General features: G+C 36.6%; 1 protein-coding gene across 3 annotated transcripts in view; it reads right to left on the bottom strand.

Annotated features, from left to right (window-relative positions):
* Window positions 1-21,067, bottom strand: part of HSF2 (heat shock transcription factor 2) — a 35,182-nt gene that overhangs the window by 1,075 nt on the left and 13,040 nt on the right. Inside the window, exons 2-12 of one of the 3 annotated variants that reach the window (XM_070417587.1) lie at window positions 20,520-20,628; window positions 20,236-20,363; window positions 19,264-19,388; window positions 17,433-17,508; window positions 14,331-14,392; window positions 12,059-12,146; window positions 9,516-9,664; window positions 8,687-8,926; window positions 7,938-8,043; window positions 3,553-3,606; window positions 369-453 (exon numbers count right to left, since the gene is read on the bottom strand). In XM_070417587.1, coding sequence (XP_070273688.1) covers window positions 369-453; window positions 3,553-3,606; window positions 7,938-8,043; window positions 8,687-8,926; window positions 9,516-9,664; window positions 12,059-12,146; window positions 14,331-14,392; window positions 17,433-17,508; window positions 19,264-19,388; window positions 20,236-20,363; window positions 20,520-20,628 — 1,222 coding nt within the window. The remainder of the gene's footprint in view (window positions 1-368; window positions 454-3,552; window positions 3,607-7,937; window positions 8,044-8,686; window positions 8,927-9,515; window positions 9,665-12,058; window positions 12,147-14,330; window positions 14,393-17,432; window positions 17,509-19,263; window positions 19,389-20,235; window positions 20,364-20,519; window positions 20,629-21,067) is intronic. The other 2 variants (XM_070417588.1, XR_011471805.1) reach the window with 2 other exon arrangements.

The following is a 21,067-nucleotide window of genomic DNA, read 5'->3' as shown; positions in this document are numbered from 1 at the left end:
GGAAAATACAAAAACAGAGATCTACTTATGTATAAATCACTAACCCAACAAAATAAGAAATAAGGTATTTGTCAGTAAATTAAAAGATGTTCAAGTCAGAAAAGTTAGTCTTTTATTCAACAATTAAGAAATGAAGGTTTTTTTTAAAGTTAAGTAGAAAAAACCCACACACAACTTAAATTTTAAGAACTATTACCTCACCAATTCAATTTTTCTCTGTATGCTGGAACCATTATGCAGAGAACTGAGATCAATATATCTGTGTTCAATTGTTAAGAATGGCAAGGAGTTCATTGGCATGCATTAGCTTCTATGTAGGACTTTTACTTTTGAAATTCTACAGAAATTAGTACTACATTTATACCTACCTGTTTTGGGTTTAGATTTTCTTCCCTCTTCTGAAACTGGCTGAACTACATTGTTCTTGGTAGTTTCTAATCCTTTATTCTCCGACTAAAAGAGAGAAAAATAACAAAAATACTTTTTCATGTTCCTGAAAATAGCAAAAAATAAAAAAACTATGTGAATATTGGTATATTATCTGACATATATGGGAAGGGGGAACACCAGGAAAGATGCACTAGAGAGAGAGATTTGAGTAGAGGTAACAAGACTGATTTAAAAAGCTATTGCTGTCATCAAGTGGATGAAACAAAGATCCTGAACTAGGATGACAATAGTATGAAAAAGGGAGCATTTCAACAGCAGAAAACACAGAATTTGTCAAGGACAAAAGATGGGAATAAATCAAAGATGACTGGTTTCAAACTTCTAATAAAGAGATCACTCTTGAAACAAACCAATTTTAAAGTTTTCATTAAAAATATATTACACATTTCATTCACAGAGTAAATGAACACATTTAGAATAGTTGAAGATAACACGATGACATCCTAAAACTATTTATCCCTATATTTGGAAGCCTCAAAGTTGAGGTGGTTCTTCATTTCCTTCATGTGGCTCTTTCAGTTCTTTTCGGTCATTTAAATTTGCTTCTTTCAACCAGTGATGTCTTCTCTCCTTACATATGATTGTAAGGGAATTAAGTCACTAATGCTGTTAAATTCTTTGCTCTTTTCAAGGATATTCAAAGTGAGGTGGAGAGGTTCACAACTTCTCCTCACAATAGCTGTAAATCCCAGATAGCTGATGCTGGTTAGGTACATATGGTGTAACAAACACACTAATTCCAGTAATTCCCTGATATTCATCCTATCTAATAATAGACAAACATGGTAATTAACCGTACCTCCGACACGCTTCCCACTGGCTAATCAGGGCGATATGCAAACTAACTGCCAACCAAGATGGCGGCCGGTAGCCAGGCAGCTGAAGCGAACAGGAGGCTTGCTTACTCCAGTGATGGAGGAAGCCAAGGTTCCCTGCCTGCCGCTGCCCAGCTCTGAGCTGCACTCTAAGCAACTATGATGCAATTATAGAAGCTAAACAAACCCCAGAAACCTGCTTTCAGCCAGCCGGGCCTCAGAGCTGGAGTTGCAACACTGTTTCAATTATAGAAGCTAAACAAAGCCCAGATATCTGCTTTCAGCCACCGAGGTCTCAGAGCTGGAGCCAAGCCTCAGAGCTAAAGCCGGCTCTCAGCTCCAGTGACAGCCATAGAAGGTAAATAAATCCCAGAATAAAAAAAAAAGAAAAAAAAGGAGAGGTTGGGAGCTTCAGTCACCCGCCAGCCTGAAAACGGCCCTCAGCCCCTCACCCAGACTGGCCAGGCACCCCAGTGGGGACCCCCACCCTGAAGGGGGTGTGACCATCTGCATACAGCCATCAGCCCCTCATCCAGGCTGGCCAGGCACCCAAGCGGGACCCCCACCCTGATCCGGGACACCCTTCAAGGCAAACCAGCCGGCCGCCACCCGTGCACCAGGCCTCTATCCTATATAGTAACAGGGTAATATGCAAACTGACCCTAACAGCATAAGGACTGGGAATGACTGACCACCAGGGGGCAGACACTCAATGCAGGAGCTGCCCTCTGGTGGTCAGGGTGCTCTCACATGGGAGGAGCTCTGCTCAGCCACAAGCCAGGCTGATGGCTGCCAGTACAGCAGTGGTGGTGGGAGCCTCTCCTGCCTCCTCAGCAGCGCTAAGGATGTTCAACTGCAGTTTAGGCCTGCTCCCCGCTGGCAAGTGGACATCCCCCGAGGGCTGCCGGGCTGCTGGGCTGCCAGAGGGATGTCTGATTGCCATCTTAGGCCCAATCCCCCGGGGAGCAGGCCTAAGCCAGCAGGTGGTCATCCCCTGAGAGGTCCCAGACTGCGAGAGGGCACAGGCCAGGCTGAGGGACCCCTCCCCCCCCAGTGCACAAATTTTTGTGCACCGGGCCTCTAGTTGTAAAATAAAGCAGTATGAGTTCCAGGATTCAGAAAGAATAACAACGCCACGATATAATAACAACTTACGCCTTTCCAAAAACTTACATTAAAATATTTCTTAGTTAGCATTCACAATAAATATTAAAGCAATAATACCATTATTTTTATACTTCCTAAAATAGGTATTTTCCAAGGATACCACTAAAACATATGAGAACAAGGATGACAAATGGGTTTCAACTCCCATGCAAACTCTTATTAGTAGGGGCCACTTAGAGTCCTGTATTCAGGAGTATCCTGATTTATTAGGAAAGAGTATTGTAATCCATGTCACATAATATCTGTCATGAGCAAGGGAATAGCAGTTGATGTGTCATTGTTTTTGGTAGTTTCTAATCCTGGGTAATTTAGAGTTGAAAGAATTTGTGAACTTTGAATCAGAAATTATACATTCACTTTGGATGATTTACGTTAGGGGTTGGCAGACTTTTTCTATAAAGGCCAGTTAGTAAATATAAGTACATATATAAATGTGTTCTCTGTCATAACTACTCAACACTGTAATTTTTGTGCAAAAGCAGGGCAGTACATGAAAGAACAAGTGTGGCTGTGTTCAATAAAACTTATTTACAAAAGCAGGCAGCATGCCTGAATTTGTCATGTGGACCATAGTTTGCCTAGATTTATGTTGTAAGATTCTATGGACCATTTCAGCACTATGTTTCAGTAGATATTATTAAATGTTAGATCTTAAGTTGAATGAACCCATGTCTTGCATTTATTTAGTGATGTGATATAGTATTTATTTTTTGTATACAGTGTGTCATTCTTTATTCTTGGATCTCCTCCCTACTCCGAAAACCAATACCTTAAATACAGTTAAACAGCAAAATGCATATTGCTCCAAAATACATAGAAAAATTAAATTTGAGTTCTAGATTAACAGTTTCAAATAGTTTAATCAAGTGATCTCCCAGCACTTTGAGGGCTGATTTCATACTAATAGTTAATGGTATTGATAGTTAAGTGCAGCAAAACTGGGTAATAATTCACCCCATAACCAAAAGCTAATTTTTCATCTGGAATTTTAATATCTTGATCACACATATTAGGTAACAGAAAATGATTTGTAACTGGGAGAGGTATTGCTCTATGCTTACTAAGACTTTTTAAAAATTCGTATAGCTATGGGTCCTGAGCAACGTTAATTAAAACTTACTTTTGTATTATTGATGTAATCTGTGGGATTCATCTGCACAGAACTAGTGAAAAGCTGAAAGACCAAACAAGAAAGATGGTAAGTTTAAAAAATAATAAAAAGCTATCTGTATTCAAAATTTTTATACAGCCATGCTGGGTGAAGAGATGTAGTTCCTGCACTAGGAAGCTCCTATAGAGTAAAATAAGTTGGGAAGAGAAAAGTAGAAAGGAAAACAGAGCAAGCTAGCCCATGAATTAGACATTGTAAAGAATCCTATATAATAAAAGGCTAATATGCAAATCGACTGAATGGCAGAACGACTGGTCTCTATGATGCACACTGACCATCAGGGGGCAGACACTCAACACAGGAGCTGCCTCCTGGTGGCCAGTGCACTCCCACAGGGGGAGCGCCGTTCAACCAGAAGCCGGGCTCCGTGGCAGCACTAAGCCGTCAGTTGGATGTCCTCTGAGGGCTCCTGGACTGCAAGAAGGTGCAGGTTGGGCTGAGGAACCCCCTACCCCGCGAGTGCATGAATTTCGTGTACTGGGCCTCTAGTTTCTCTATAAAACTATAAAGTAAAAACTTGAGACAAATGGTGGTTTTCCACAGCTACCTTCTTCATTTCCTTTATTTTTCTTCTCCCTAAATGCCTCGGGCCTTAAGTGCCAACCAGTACTGAGTTCACTGTCCTGACACTGTCTTCACTGGCTATTTGCTAATTATGTGATAAATTTATGGAATCTGTTCTATGGTAGTGGCTCCTAGATTACAAATGGCATACCTCCTTGCTGGTTCTTTTCACCTCGCCTAGCAAGGGAAGCTATAAATGCTAAAATCACTGCTTACTGTACTCCTCAGGCCAGTTTACAGACATAACTTTTGTTTAAATTGTTAAGTGTCAAAGTCATTCATTCCATAGGGATTTATTGACCATATAATAATTAACATCATAAAGAATATAAAATGAATACACTATTCCTGCTCTTCAGGAGCTTACAATCTAAAAGACAAGAACAACAGCAAATAGTAACATATGATCATATACAATCCGTATTATAATAATAATGGATGGTGGAGCTAAAAAGTACTAAGGAGTTAAGAAAAAGAAAGAACAAAAACACACAGACACAAACATGCACATACATACACAGAATAAACAAAATATCTGGATAAAGCTATGCAATATGTATCAGTCCCTGGGGAATGGTTGACTTGGAAAGGAAGGAAGGAGAAAAGAATACATTATGACATTATCAATAACCAAGAAGATGACCAGTCCAAATAACACACAAGTTCTAAGTTGAATAGTAAGTTGTGTACATAAGGTTCAAAAAGTAAAGCAAGGCCAGTCAGGGAACCAGACCACATTCTCTCCACAGTAATAAGTGGATGGAGCAGTGAAATTTAGCAATTTCAGTATTTCCAGAGAACAAGCACAACAAACGGTTCACAGGATACAGTGAAATACAGAGGCCACAGGCAGGTTCCTCCTCTATTCTATCTAGACACTGATTCTCTCAAAGTTCCACATTCATGGTAGACCTAAAGATATCCCAGCTCCTTCTTTTCTTTCATTAACTTTATCACCTACTGATCTTCGAAGGGGAAGAGACTCGGTTCAGATAGCTATAGGAGACTGCCAGTCTCTGCAGTTCAGCTTAGAGGCCTAACCAGATTTTGTTCCTAAAGAGAGTGGCATCTAAAGAGGCCCAACAGTGAAAGATCCCCACTCATTCTTTGCCCCACTCCACCTACACATTGACTCAGGATTGCCTTCATGTATTCCCAGCAGATGCATAGTCTGAACTAAAAAAAAAGTAGATCAAGAGGAGGAGCTGACATAGTTGGGTTGAATTCTATGGCCAGACCTCTTCTGCCGACTCCACATGGGATCACTCATAACTGGACTTTGCAGAGAGAATCCATGAACTCTTCAGCATACCTATTTATCCCTTATTACCTTTGCCATCTCAGAGAACAAGGCAACCTACAGGTGGATTTTTTTATTTATAACAATACAGCATAATTCAAGGATGAGATAATTAAGGTCTAGGTAAGAGAGCCAATATTAGAAACAAAAAGCAGGGATGGCTTGTGAATGCTATTCTGAAAAATACTCAGGACTTGAATGATGAGATAAAGATCAGGAAGCCAAGATGCCTCTGTAATTACTATCCTGGGTGAGTGAAGTCTGGTATCACTACAGAAAATTAAAAATCTAAAAGGGGTATCTAGCTTAGAGAATAAAAAAAAATTTGGTATTAAACAGAATCTAAGGCAAGATCTGATGACTCTTAAAGGCATGGACTTAGAATTCAAGTAAGTTTACTTTAAAAAGTATTAAGAGCTGGAGATATACATTTGAGAGCAATTCTACAAGCACAAATCCCTTCAGAGAGGAAGGACAGAAAAGGAAGAGGAATAGAAAATAAGAGGATAAAAGACTGAGTACCTTTGGGGAAGACCCAAGTAGAAGTAGAAAACAGCAGGAAAAAAAACAGTTTTTAGAGGAAATGGAGAATGTTTAGGGTGACAGGAGATAACAAAGGTCCAAGGGCTTCTAAAATCAACAGAACAAGTTCTGTATTAGAAAATCAATAGTATAAATAATAATACTGCTAATTACTTATAATTCTTATAACAGCTCTTCTGGGCATTAGCTACATTTTATAGATAGGGAAACTTGGGAAGAGAGCTTAATTTTTCCAAGGTTAATAATAACATAGCTAGTATAGTAAGAGGAGCCAAATGTAGAACCCAAATCTGATTCAAAACAAATGTTCTTCCACTAGCCCAGTGACCTTAATGGGGGGGGAGGGGGGTGTCAGGAAACCATAGCCTACTTACTATGGATAAACCAAGGCAGCACAAGCTTAGAGTAAGTAAGAAGATAATACAGGGTTTCAAATGAAATATAGAGAAAAAAGAAGTAACACATATAGCCACTCATTTCTAAATGGGTGAAAGGATTAGAAAAGCAGAATGGTAAATGAGCAGAGCAACATATCAAAATGCTTTTTAAGATGGGGAAGCATTAAAGGCAGATGGGAAAGATCAAGGATAGAGATAGAAAAACAAAGATGCAGGGGGGATGTGTACAAATTGGCTTTAAAGAGGAAGTACTTCCCGTAAGATGAGATTCCACATCTTATGAGAGGACCAGGAAGAGGTGAATTATCGTCTGTGAATAGGAAATAGTTGGCTGGATGAGGTCTTGAGGACAAACGAGTATGATAAATGTTTCAAAGTTGAATTAAAATAACCTAGTTGAAGATTACAAGGATTTGTAGAGGTTATAGGATTTTATTTTTTTCTTAGTGATCTAAGGGACAGATATTCTAAAAGGAACCTGGATTCAGAGTGGGGATTACGACTGACAGAATCAAGAAGGTAAGTCAAGTTACTGTTAACAAGTTGAAGTAGGTCATTAACATGGATGCTGAATTCACTTAAGATGGTAACATAGACTGGCATGGAAAAGAAGTCTTCAAAGAAGATGAAATCCATCCTGAGAGGCACTGAGTGTTTGGGAAAGATGATAAAGTCTTATGACACACAGACTGATGAGTAGAGAGATAAGGTGGTCAATTAAGATTGAAGAGGAAGAAAGAACTAATTCCTTTTAGCCTCATTGAGAAGCTCTTCAAAGGACAAAACTGTACACTCTTGACAGAGAGAAGCATTTTAAGTAGAAAAAAAATATGTCAAAACCTTCAAAAGGCAGAAATATGTTCACAACAGAAAATGAAAATGGGGAGAGAACCAAATTCATCTGGATGGGAGCAGGCCACAAAGGAAGCTTTAGGCAAGGGGACGAGGAGTAATAGTTACACAAGGGACGAGAGCAAGAAAGGTGGTTAGTGCCAGGGATGATAGATGAGGATTCACAGACCAGACAACACTAGAGTCAAGTTCATAGAGGTGGTAGTGGGGACTGAAGCAGGAGAACATTAGGACACAGGACACACACATTATAAAAATATATCAAGTATAATACATTTGAATAGAAAATGTTAATTCCCAAAGTTAGTAAGTGCCTTCATGCTGTTTTCTGGCCACATATCTCTATTAGTAACTTTCACCAATTTCTATTCAATGAAAATTTATTCTAAAGAAAACCATAATACAGCAACAAGTCCAGACAAGACTTAATAGTACTGTTGAACAGAGCTGATATGTTGTTACAGGGGGATTAACTGAACTGCTATTTATAGATGGGTAGTGATTACCTTCCTTCATTGTCTTGAACCCATCTGTTCAATCTTTCTGATAAACAAAACCATTATTTTTTTTAAATGCAAAAACAAGTGTAGAATACAAGAAAATGATATACTGATTTATAAATAACATACACAGAAACACAAACTACCAGTACAGCTAAGATTATTCAAAGTACCTACATCAACCAGGAGATCTGGGTCTATGCTAAACTGTCTTCCAGACAGCATGGCTTGGAAGTCCTCTAAACTGCAATCAATACTGTCAAGATAATCCAACAGCTCAACCCTAAGGAAAAAGATTTTTAAAAAAGAAATCAATTAGATTTTCCTATTTTTATGTTTAAATTACACTGCAATCTAGCAAGGCAAAACATTTCCAGCAAAAGTGGAATCCTTACCAATTATCTTAGAGGTCCTATTCAGTATTTGGGATTCCTAAAAATTTGGTTAACCAAGAACTCACAGCACTTTTACATAAAACTTTAGTGTTTACAGAAAAAAGGTTTTGCAAAACAGTCTGATTTCTTTCTTTCCTCTATATTATAAATTATTAAATGTTTAACTTCTTATTACTGGTCACTGCTACTAATTTCTGTGTGTTTTTTAATGCTAAAAATAAGTCCCTTAATAGAGGTATGTTATTCCATTATCCTGATATAAACACAAATACAATCACATATACTTTATGGACATTCAAAACAAATATTTTATTAAGAAAATCTGAGGAACTGCCAAAAAAATCCCAAAACTACTCTTGGAATGATTAATTCCTTCTCAAAACAGCATTTGTGGAGCTTAGCCCTGACCAAAACACAGAAAGGTAGACTACATGGGTTCATAATGTGAAAGGAAGGTCAATCAAAGAGAAAGAGAATACATGAAGTAAACAAAGAAAGAAAATAAATTTAGACATCTAAATGAACACTCACTTTCCCAAAAGATTGATGTTATCATTTAAAATGGAATCCATCATGGTAACAGGATCATCTGCAGTCAGGCTGGAGGAGCCATTTAGCTGGATGGCACTAGACATGAGAGGACTAGTGCCATCACTGCCTGAACTTAGGGATTCTCTGGCTGGTTCATTCTGATCTCCACTCTGAATGACCGGTGCATATTCATCTTCATTGTCATCTTCAACAATGACAATATCAGGGTACTGGCTACAGCTATATCAACAATAGGAGAAAGAACCAATTACAGACCAATTCAATAAATTAATTCTATCCATTCTTTTTCCTTGGAAATTCTCTCCCCAAACCACATATCAGAAGGCTTAAATTTCTTGGGGGAGTATCTTATTCACAAATATTGATAGTTCATACGATATAAAACCACAAAGAATCAATTAAAGCTGTTTAACTACAAAATTAAAAAATCAGAATTCTCATTAGTTTTTTGTTGAGTCTTTTTGCTGGGGGGTGGGGGTGGGGTGAGGAGGGATATCTGGTTGAATAATTTGGCTTAATTTTTCAGTTTAATAACCCAAACATGAGTCAGATATTAGTTCATCAAAGAATAAAGTGTTTTTGAATTTAGCTCTTTGGTAAGAAAAGTAACTTTTTTTTTTAATATTTTATTGATTTTTTACTGGGGATATGCCCGCAACCAAGGTACATGCCCTTGACCGGAATCGAACCTGGGACCCTTCAGTCCGCAAGCCGACGCTCTATCCACTGAGCCAAACCGGTTAGGGCAGTAACTATTTTCCACTGAGCAGTAACTATTTTCATAAATGTTATTTCTCAATCTCCTTACTTGGAGGGATCAGATATGATATCTTCATTAGTTTCTGGAATAACTGGGATATTTTCTTCATCTGCATTATCATCAGTAACATCATAAATAATGATGTCATCTGAAATCCGCTCCCTTGGTTTTAAACCTTCAGTCCTACTGTGTGGAACCTAAAAAATCAGGGAGAAAAAAATACATAAAAAAATGAAATTATATTAACTCCAAAACATTATTTAAAGATGCTAATTGAGAACCTACTAGTTATTAAATGTTGACAATACAATAGTAAGCAAAACAGATATATTCACTGCTCTTCTTGGACTTATACACTAATTAGTACTAGTAGTGCAGAGGTATAAGGTATATTCTCTGCATTCTACTTAACTATTTTTTTTAAAAGGACCTTGAAGATGGCATGCCTCAGAATGCTTATATAAGAAAGAGCTTCAAATTTTCAAGTATTTTTCTATACCCCAAAGCTAAAATGTCAGGATTTCACCAGAAATTTTCAAGCATAAACAGAAGGGCAGTGTGCTGATGAGTACTATTTCAACTCAAGATACTCTGTTTGATACATATTTTTTCTTACTCATTAAATGGTTTCAAAATAGAAAAAAAAACTTCAACTATTCCAGTTAAATAACAGCCTGGTATTTTAGTAATGATTATTTTTAAAGATAAGTTACAGTCAGACCATAGATACATTAACAAAAAAGCATTCAATTCTTTAAAGCAAACTGAAGTCATTATTATAAAGCAAAAATCTATCAATTTTAACACTAGAAAGTATAGAGGCAGAAGATGTAAAGTCTTTAAAAAATATATAAATCGAGTTAAAATAAAAATCTCATACATGAATCTTCAATCCTAAAAACAAAGTATTAGATATTCTTGATTAGAAACAGTGGTGGGAAGAGGAACCAGATGTTAGGTTAACTCTGATTTTCCTGAGAACAAAAATCTTGAAACTTTAGTGATAAATGTCTAACAGTATTTAAAATTCTAAGATTTGAAAGTAACATTGATAATCAGATACTAAAGAAGCCTGGACCCTGGACTGGACTAATTTTCCACTGGATGTAAGTTTGACAAATTATCCAGTGAGCCTATGACAAAAATAAAGGTAAACAAAAATATTTTTTAAAAAATATGTTTTTATTGATTTTTAGAGAGGAAAGGAGGAGGAGTGAAGACAGAAACATTGACTGGTTGCCTCCTGCATGCCTCTCCCTGGGGAGAGCCTGCAATCCAGGCATCGGGGAACTGAACCACTGGACTCTTGGTGCATGGGCCAACGCTCAATCCACTGAGCCATGCTGGCCAGGACACAAAAATATTCTTTAAACTTGCTATAGTAAAAAAGTCTAGTCTGTGTATATTTATGATAAAAGTTGGAAATAACTTTAACCAATGGATGAAGGTATAATTACATTATCTTAATATTCAATTAATATATAGTAATTGAGATGAAATAATTCTCGATTTAATAAATCTCAAAAGTAAGACCAAGTGAAAAAAGCCACAAGGCAAAATGATATGTATAAAATGATATCATTTGTATGAAGTTTAGATATATATAAATAATAACAAATATTCATGGATTCACACATGTAAAATGACTATGGAAATAACAAATACTAATTCAAAACAGTGATTATCTCTAGGTGACGGGAGACTGGACAGGGGAGAAAAACAAACTTGGGAACAGGCAACTGAGACAGCTATATTTATAATGGTTTAGCTCTTAAAATAATCTAATGCAAACAATGAAAAAAGTCATCCTATATAATAAAGAGGTAGTATGCAAATTAACCCTCACAAGATGGCTGCCTATGACCAGCCGGCAGGGGGGTTAGTGAAGGACGACCAACAGCAGGCTGCATGGGGCGACCAGGCTGGCGGGGGGCGGGGGCAGTTAGGGGTGACCAGGCCGGCAGGGGGTGAGTGGCAGTTGGGGGCAATTAGGCTGGCGGGGGGGGGGGGGGGCAGTGAGGGGCAACTAGGCCAGTGGGGGGAAAGTTGGGGGCAACCAGGCCAGCAGGGGGGGGGGGGGCAGTTAGGGGCAACCAGGCGGGCAGAGAGGGGCAGTTGTGGGTGACCAGGCTGGCGGGGGGGGGGCAGTAAGGAGTGACCAGGCCGGCAGGGAGGGGACAGTTAGGGGCGATCAGGTAGGCACGCAGAGGCAGTGAGAGGCGATCAGGCTGGCAGCAGGGGGCAGTTAGAGGCGACCAGGTAGGCAGGCAGGTGAGCGATTAGGAGCCAGTGGTCCAGGATTGTGAGAGGGATGTCCGACTGCCGGTTTAGGCCCAATCCCCGGGTTCGGGCCTAAACCGCAGTTGGACATCCCTCAAGTGTTCCGGATTGGAGAGGATGCAGGCTGGGCTGAGGGGCCCCACCACCCCGAACCCGTGCATGAATTTCGTGCACCGGGCCTCTAATGATTTAATAAAGCTGGATGATGAGCACTTAGATTATTACTCAATAAACTTCTTTGAATGCATGAAATGTAACTATTAATAAAAATTAGTTTGAGACAATAAATATAAAAGTTAACAAAAAATTACTTTATGATGGTGATTATCAGCAGGTTCTTTTACTATGTGCTGAAATAGATTCTTCTTTTGGGCTCCATTAGTGTTCAGAAGTAGAGGCCTGAAAATCAAAAGATATCTATGAAGCAAACATACAAGGAATTTAAGCTGCTTCTACTACAAATACACTCATGGTAATAATGAATAGTAAGGATAAAATAAATTTTAGTAAGGATACAAAAGAAACTCTTAAAAATGATTATATCTTAGAAATAGAAACTGGGGGATCAGTGTGCCTAAAAACTTATTTCTTCATTCATTTTTACTACTTTTGCTATAATAAATGTAACAAACTACTCTCTCCAGTATGTTTCATTGCTGACTGAACTATATAATTTTTTTTTAATTTTTGCTTTTTGTTTTTTAATTTTATCATTTAAAGTATTACAAATAGTAGTACATGTCTCCTTTTTTCCCCATTGACCTCCCCCCGGCCTCCCCTAACTCCCGGCACATGCCCTCACCACCCACCCCCCAGTGTCATGTCCATTGGTTATTCCTATATGCATGCATACAAGTCCTTTGGTTGATCTCTTCCCCTTACCCCCACCCTCCTCTGCCTTCCCTCTGAGGTTTGACAGTCTGATCGATGCTTCTCTGTCTCTGGATCTGTTTATGTTCATCAGTGTATGTTGTTCATTATATTCCACAAATGAGTGAGGCCATGTGATACTTATCTTTCTCTGACTGGCTTATTTCGCTTAGCATAATGCTCTCCAGTTCCATCCATGCTGTTGCAAATGGTAAGAATTCCTTCTTTTTTATAGCAGCATAGTATTCCATTGTGTGGATGTACCACAGTTTTCTAATCCACTCATCAGCTGATGGGCATTTAGGCTGCTTCCAAATCTTAGCTATTGTAAATTGTGCTGCTATGAACATGAGGGTGCTAATATCCTTTCTGATTGGTGTTTCTGTTTTCTTGGGATATATTCCTAAAAGTGGTATTACTGGGTCAAATGGCAGTTCCATTTTTAATTTGTTAAGGGAATGCCACTGTTTTCCACAGTGGCTGCATCAGTTGCATTCCCATCAGCAGTGAAGGAGGGTTCCTTTTTCTCCGCATCCTCTCCAGTACTTGTTGTTTGTTGATTTGTTGATGATAGCCATTCTGGCAGGTGTGAGATGGTACTTCATTGTTGTTTTGATTTGCATCTCTCAGATGATTAGTGACTTTGAGCATGTCTTCATATAGATCTTGGTCTTCTGTATGTCCTCTTTCAAAAAGTGTCTATTTAGGTCCTTTGCCCATTTTTTGATTGGACTGTTTATCTTCCTTTTGTTAAGTTGTATGAGTTCCCTATAAATGTTGGAGATTAAACCCTTATCAAATAACATTGGCAAATATGTTCTCCCATGCAGTGGGCTTTCTTGTTGTTTTGTTGATGGTTTATTTTGCTGTGCAGCTTTTCATTTTGATGTAGTCCCATCTGTTTATTTTCTCCTTAGTTTCCACTGCCCTAGGAGCTGTATGGGTAAAGATACTGCTACGACAAATGTCTGCTATTTTGCTGTGTATGGCTTCTTCTAAGATTTTTATGGTTTCCCGAAATCTTACGTTTAAGTACTTTATCCATTTTGAGTTTATTTTTGTGTATGGTGTAAAATTGGTGGTCTAGTTTTAAGAACAGTGCTTACATGGTAAAAAATAAATAGGTAGTATCATAAGAACTAATTAGTGGAAGTAGGTTAATTAAGGCCACTGCATAAGCTGTAAGCATAAGCAAGCTTTGCTAAAATCTTAGCCTTACAAGATAATCTTTCCTTCTTCCAAATATTCCTTTGTCTATTACTCTTATGTATTAGTTGTAACAATGGTAGTTACTGACAATTGTAGGTACCACAATTCATGGTTGACATACAGTCTTTTAAAGACCTTATGAGTGCATTAAACATATGATCAAGTAAAAAAATTTGTTTTCTTTTTAAAAGATATAACCTTTTAAAAAAATTTCACTCAGGTTTTCTAAAGATATATTAAGTTGCTAATGTAATTAAATACAGATTCTTTATTAACTGTATTTGTAAAGTGATCATTTAGGCTATCCTTATCTTTAAAAAACATGAGCAGGATGACAGCACGAGGAAGTAACATATTCTTGAAACATGAGTGTAATTTAACAAGGGACGACTGTTCATCCAGGAAAATGGGCGTACACTCAGCAAATGTAGGCCATTCATGGTTAAACACGAAAATTTTTGGTTGTCCATGTGTAGGTCAAAATATTTTATCATAAAATCTTACCTTTTACGTTTTAAACTCACAAGCTGGTTATTCTGAACCAATGTAACAATAAACTGGACAATCTAAAAGGAAAATATAAATATAAATTTTTCCATCATAGACTCCCAGTTCTTTAGTCCACATTACACATCTTACAAAATTAATTCATATATTGCATGTCCTCTATTCCAAGTCACATAATTTCTCCTATATTAGCACATTTGAAATTTGGATGCATCTTAAAATTGTTATAGAAGAATAACCTGCGATAGATAAAGCTGCTACTACCTAGGATAGGAATGCCTAACCCACCCATCTACCCATCCATTTACATATCCAATATTCAGTTCAGTTAGTATTTGTTTTGGTGATACTTATCAAGTATGCCTGAATACAGATCCCAACTTTTAAAATTCTTTCAAGAATATTATGATGCAAAAATCAAACAAACAAAAACAACAACTGGTGCTTGACAGGCAACATTTTTCTTACACCAGGTAATATAATTAGAAGTAAAAAAAAAATTGCTAACTCTTTGCCACTAAATTGCTTACTCAAAAGAAAAATAGATCATAAAATGTTCAAGTTAGAAAGCTTATTGGTTGATTCTAGAAAAACTGTTGAGGCACTAAGTGCAATTACATTTGGAAGAAAACTATTAAACAAAGAAAGATACGCCACATTCCTTCAGACTTTATGACAGGATTTCTTAATGGAGCAGCAGCATTGCATGCAAATTCTTAGCCCAACTCTAAAATTGCTAAAATCTTAAATTCTGAGGAGGCGGCCCAGCTCCAGATGGTACTAATGTGAATGAGAACCATTTATGGTATGGTATGCCTTGAAATTATACTGTAACTTCCTAAAGGAGCTAAAAAAGTGAGTATCACATGGAGAATGAAAAACAGTATAGAGGCTACGAATAAAGAAAAAAGGGATTGGGGGACAATATGGACTCTGTGCAGAAAAGTTTCTTGTAAGCTTTGTGAAATGTAATTTCATGATTAAAATAAAGAATTGTCAAATAAAAAACCTATTGTATATCTTTAATATGTGTTCTCCCCAAAAGAAGTTACTAAATAGTTTGCCTTACAAACCAATATGAGCTTTTTCATGGAAAAGAAATATAAACATTTCATTTTATTTTTAATAATTTATTAAATTTATTGGGGTGACATTGGTTAATAAAATTATATAGGTTTCAGGGCTACAATTCTTTAATAAATCAGCTGTACTACTATATTGTGTGTTCACCACCCCAAGTCAAGTTTCCTTCCACCACCACAGCTAACCCTCCTTTCCCTCTGATAATCTCCATATAGATGTCTGTCTATGGGGGTTTGGTTTTTTCCTTATTTTCTTTTTTTCCTTAATCACTTCAAAATATAAACTTTTAAACTGAAGAGTCAGACATTAGAGTATATGAAAACATTAGCCACTAAATTGCTTACTCAAAGAAAATGCTGAGAGCTGACGAAAATACATTTATGCTTAAAGGTATCTTTGAAATCATTCAACTTCAATGATTTTTTTTTCATTTATAAAAAAGTGTCATGGGAAAATTCTAGAAACATTAGTAATTGAATTTTTAAGAACATGAATCACTGGCTAAATTTCTTCTGAAATTCGTTCTACATCTCAGTTCTTTTTACACTTCTGCCATCTCATTGCACATGTAGTACGTTAGATGCCTCATCTTCTTTATAACCTGAAGAAGATGAGGATCTAACATATACCACATCTGACTTCTGCACCTGACAAGTCCTATAACAGGTAACTCACATACACTATTTTCAATTAATCTAAGGCCAAGAGTAAATTGCAGAATTAAAAACCAATTCCAGGAATAGAGGAAAAAATGGTTGCCTATCATCATGCATTATATAAACTCCCTAACCTCCAACAAAACACATAGATTCAAACTCAAATCTGAGCAGATAGAATTTAAGCTTTCATGAAAAATTGAAATGTTATATAAATATTTTACAAACTATTCTTGCCATTAGGGGAAAAAACAACAACAAATTACAGAATATTTTAAGTTAATATTTAAGCAAAATATTGTTTTCTGAAAAATGAGGAACAGATTTTTAAAATAAAGTAACAGGTTAAGGTACATTATCATTTTAAATCTGGTATTAACAGGACTGCATGTTGAAATAACTATGGAAAGTTTTGAAAATATATGTAACTTGGACTCAGAATTGAATTTTACATTCAAACTTCACTTGCATAATTAAAAAAAAAAAAAAAAAGCTATTTTGACCACAGGCCAAAGGTTGCACTACCATTCATCTCTCTTCTAAGCCTGTTCCACTAGATTCAAATCCTGTCAGTCATAATGCTATTTTTAGCTAAAGACCTCTGAGCATGGACAAGCTGAAGCGTTCCCACTACCCCCCCTCCCCCAAAACCCTGCTGTTTAGAGTCCAATTTATTCATGAGCAAAAAATAGCTACCTTAATTACTTTTATATTTCACCTCTTATTAACATATGAAAGATGGTATGAATAGATTAAATCACAAGGATACAATGCAACAAAGAGACTCAGTTCCTCCAGCAATTTTCAGCTCAAATGCTAAAACATAGGATTTATTTTACAACATTATATTAACTACTTTTCTGCAAAGACTAATAATGACATATATTGATAACTCATTTTTTTGAACTCATAATTTGGTTGACTGATTTGAAAATATTGTTTATCTTCTGTACCTGTATCTATGCCTTTTAAAGTAAAAAAAGAATAGTAAAAACAAATGAACAAAAACCCCCCACATAATAAGGCTTTGTTTTTTGTAGTAAAAACTGTGTAAGAAATTTGCAGTGTATTAATTATGCATCTAAGAATAAAATATTCTAAAGTTGTGCTATCAGGCAAAAGCCTCTTTATTAAAAGTTAATGACATATTAACTGGGAGTAAGAAATTACTATATTTAGCTAATATTTTTATTAAAAAGAATATTAACACTTGGCCTAATTTGTTTGATTTCTAATTTTACTTCTAGCTGTGCACCTAATATATAAGAAACTAAAATCAACCACGGACTATTCAATAGAGTATTCACAAATGGTGCTTATTAAAACACATGCAATTAAGATCATGAGGAAAAAAGCTTACCTTTCGAATAACTTGTTGCTGTTGCGCATGTTTTGCTCGTAATTCTGACACCTCCTTCCAAAGGGACTCATTCTCACTATGTTATCATTTATTTAAAAACAAAAAAATAAAAATTCACTCAAAAAGCCAGGTCCCAATATATTTAATTAAGCATACCAGAGAATACCATAGACAGAAGGAACAAGCTGATGGTTGCTAAGGGGGGAGGGGAGGGGGGTGGATTTAAAGGCATGGGAATAACCAATTTTTAAAAATTAAAAATAAAGATTAAAAAAATACCAGAGAATTTAAGTAGCTTTTATTATATATTTTTATGAAACTAGAAAATCTTTGGTTCAATTATATAGATGACAATTATCTTGACACAAATCTAGAATCATTCCTTCATAACGGTAGTAGCTTCTACTCATGACACTATATTCACAAAAACTTAAGGCTCATGCCTCCATCCATATAGTAGTAGGCAATTTATTCCTCTGACAATCTGGTTCATTATTTCCTGTTTAAGCTAACCTTTCAACTATGGCTACCAAGTGAATTCAGTACTTGTGCTTAGGAAACAATTTTTAAAGGGAAGTGATATTTACCTAGCACTTAATATGCTCCAGGCACTATGATAAGCATTTTATATGTACTAATCGTTTAAACTTCTCTCAAATCCATCGGGAAGGGAATTATTATCTCTATTTTATAGATTAGGACACTGAGACACAGAGAACTGAGAAGACTTGCCCAAGATCACACAGATATATTTACTAAGGGTTAAAGTTGAACTAAAGTCTGTCAGATTCTAAAACTGTCTATCTTAAGATCTGTCTCAAAAACAAGCGTATGAAAACACTAAAAAATATGTCTTTGAAAAGCATATTCAACTATATAACAAACCAATTAACTGGACCAGGAATAATACTTTCTTTTCCTTCATTCAACATTTATTGAAACTTCATTGCTATTAAATGTTAGCAGCAATGATAATGCTGAGAAGACATAAAAGATAATCCACCTATTACATGTTTAATATTCATTCTTTTGTTAATTTCCACAAAAGCCATCTTCCTCAATCCAAACTACAAAAAGAACTATATTTACAAATAAGGGGTATCAAAAATGAGACTTTAATACTTATAAAAAGAAATTATACTTTTTCTGACTTACGTCCTTTTCCCCCTATTTTTTATGTCCTACTTTTTCCTAAGAGACAGATCACACAGAAAAGTTTTTAAAAAGAATAGGCAGCACATGTAGTACTTTGTGTGCCCTCATGTGTGTGATCATATAAAAGCTAACCTAGCCCTGGCTGGTGTGGCTCAGTTGGTTGAGTGCCATCCTGTGCACCGCAAGATCACCAGTTCCGTTCCTGGTCAGGGCACATGCCCAGGTTGCAGGTTCAGTCCCTAGTTGGGGTGCATGCGGGAGGCAACCAACTGATGTTCCTCTTTTACATCAACGTTTCTCTCTCTCTCCCTTCCTCTCTAAAATTAATAAAGATATATTTTTAAAAAAGAAAAGAAAAAAAGCTAACCTATGTAGAATCGTATTTCCTACACTAATTTAAAGATCTACTCTTTCACCAAATCGGCATGTGCATAATATTGTTTCGAATGCTCAGGTTTTTTATTCTTTCGACCACCATCATGAAGATACAATACTGGGGCAAAGTCTATGGCTACACATTAAAAATAAAGGGAACCAATACTTACAGAAAAATGATCTTTGACCTTGGCTTCAACAACATGATCTAAAAAGTACTTAAAGCACTAACCTCCAATTCCCAACACACAACAAACACACCAACCCCATAATAGAATTATATTTGAAAATAATACTTTACCTTTTTAACTCAGAAAGCCTGGACTCAATAGTCTCTTGTTTTATTTGAACCTTCTGAGCACTACTTATAATTTTTGTTAAATCTTCCTGACGAATTTTATTTTCTTCTGGTTTTGAAGATGAAACCTTTCAAAAAGCAAATTTAGGATGTCAAACAAATGCCATGACTGTAATTCAAAGCTTCCCTATTAAAAAGGTTCTTATAGCGTGTTCAGGAAATTAATCCAGTTCCAAAAAGACCAGGATAAGATTCTAGGGAGAGAATACACTTCATAGCTCAGAGAGAGGATAAAGAATAATCAGTCTATTTTTTTTAAATGTGGGTAAGTTTCCAGTTTCCACAAGCAGGAACACCTTAAGGGCGGCCCCCTTTCATTTCCTTCTGTCAAACTCCCTGTAATTTCCCCAAGCCTCTTTATTATCACATTCCATGTCTAATTAAATTTATGCAGTAATAGCTTGTTAGGCCATTTTCTTTCATGGCCCATTGCCTTTTTTTACCTCTCTACCCTCCCACCCCCATTTTCTGGATTTGGTAAAATATCTTATTTCAGTAAAAAATTCATTAAAAAATGTACTGTTAAATGCCTACTATATACAAGAGACTCATTCTGGGCATTCAAATTCAGCAGTGAACTACATAAAAAGCCCTCCACGGAATTTACCTTCTAGCAGGAGCTTACATTTTTTTAAGCTAAATTAAAAGGAGTGAGCTATCCCAATATGAATGACTCCTCATCCTCAGTCAGCATGCAAACATTTTCCTTCCCTTTTAAGGTGTTTGAGCACTCAGTATAACTCAGCACCAGGGAAAAATAATAGGGGGAAATAATTAAAACTTTATTAGTCTAAGTCATCCTAACAAAGAACACCAGTGTATTTCTATACATTCTCAGTTTCAACACTGATATAAGTCTCAGCCAAGTATATGACACGGTAATGGCCTAATTAAATCATGTTAACAATAGCCCACCTTCCTTTTAATGTTCTCCAACAAGTCATCCTGGCCTTGTTTGAAGTAAGGATGCTGAAATTCAACAGGACCATCTCGTTCCTGCTTTACAATTCCAGAGTCAATATGTACTACTTTACGGAAACCATCTGAAAAAGATTCAAAATTCAGATGACTAAAACAGAGAAGTCAAAATTTAATGGTGCTTGTATGCAGTATATTTCCTCTTTATCATTCTAATAGGAAAAAATTGTTTAATCAGTGGCTGATGACAGTACTCCAAATAAACTGCTGTCCATACTCACACATATTCAGTTGCCTCACAAAGCTTGCCATGTTATTGTGCTTGAAGTATTTGGGAAGTATTTCTTTCGCAAACCTTTGTTCATCCAAAACCAGAAAACTTTGACCATTCTGAAAAAATAAAAAAGTCAAATAGTTAAGGTCCTCTGTCATGAGATTGTATATAAGAACCCCCAAACTGGGCAATCCTTTTATGATAACTTCAGACCAAGAATTTATAACTGTTAATGGCAACAGAAACAAACTCCAATTAAGTGCCAAACTGTAATTAAGCTTTTGATGCCAACATCAAAAGCTCAGACCCAGCCAGTGTGGCTCAGTGGCTGAGCATAGACCTATGAACCAGGAGATCACGGTTCGATTCCTGGTCAGGACATATGCCCAAGTTGTGGTCTCGATCCCCAGTGTGGGGTGGGGTGAGGTGTGCAGGATGCAGGATCAGTGATTCTCTCTCATCATTGATGTTTCTATATTTCTCTCCCTCTCCCTTCCTCTCTGAAACAAAAAAAAAAACAAAACAAAAGCTCAGGAGTATGTCTCAACCCAAAAC

Source organism: Myotis yumanensis, unplaced genomic scaffold, assembly GCF_028538775.1.
Source record: "Myotis yumanensis isolate MYYU_CA2020_CCGP unplaced genomic scaffold, mMyoYum1.0.hap1 SCAF_6, whole genome shotgun sequence".
In the NCBI taxonomy this organism is placed as follows: domain Eukaryota; kingdom Metazoa; phylum Chordata; class Mammalia; order Chiroptera; family Vespertilionidae; genus Myotis; species Myotis yumanensis.
Note: the sequence above shows the minus strand (reverse complement) of the source record. Positions and strands in the feature narration are given on the sequence as shown.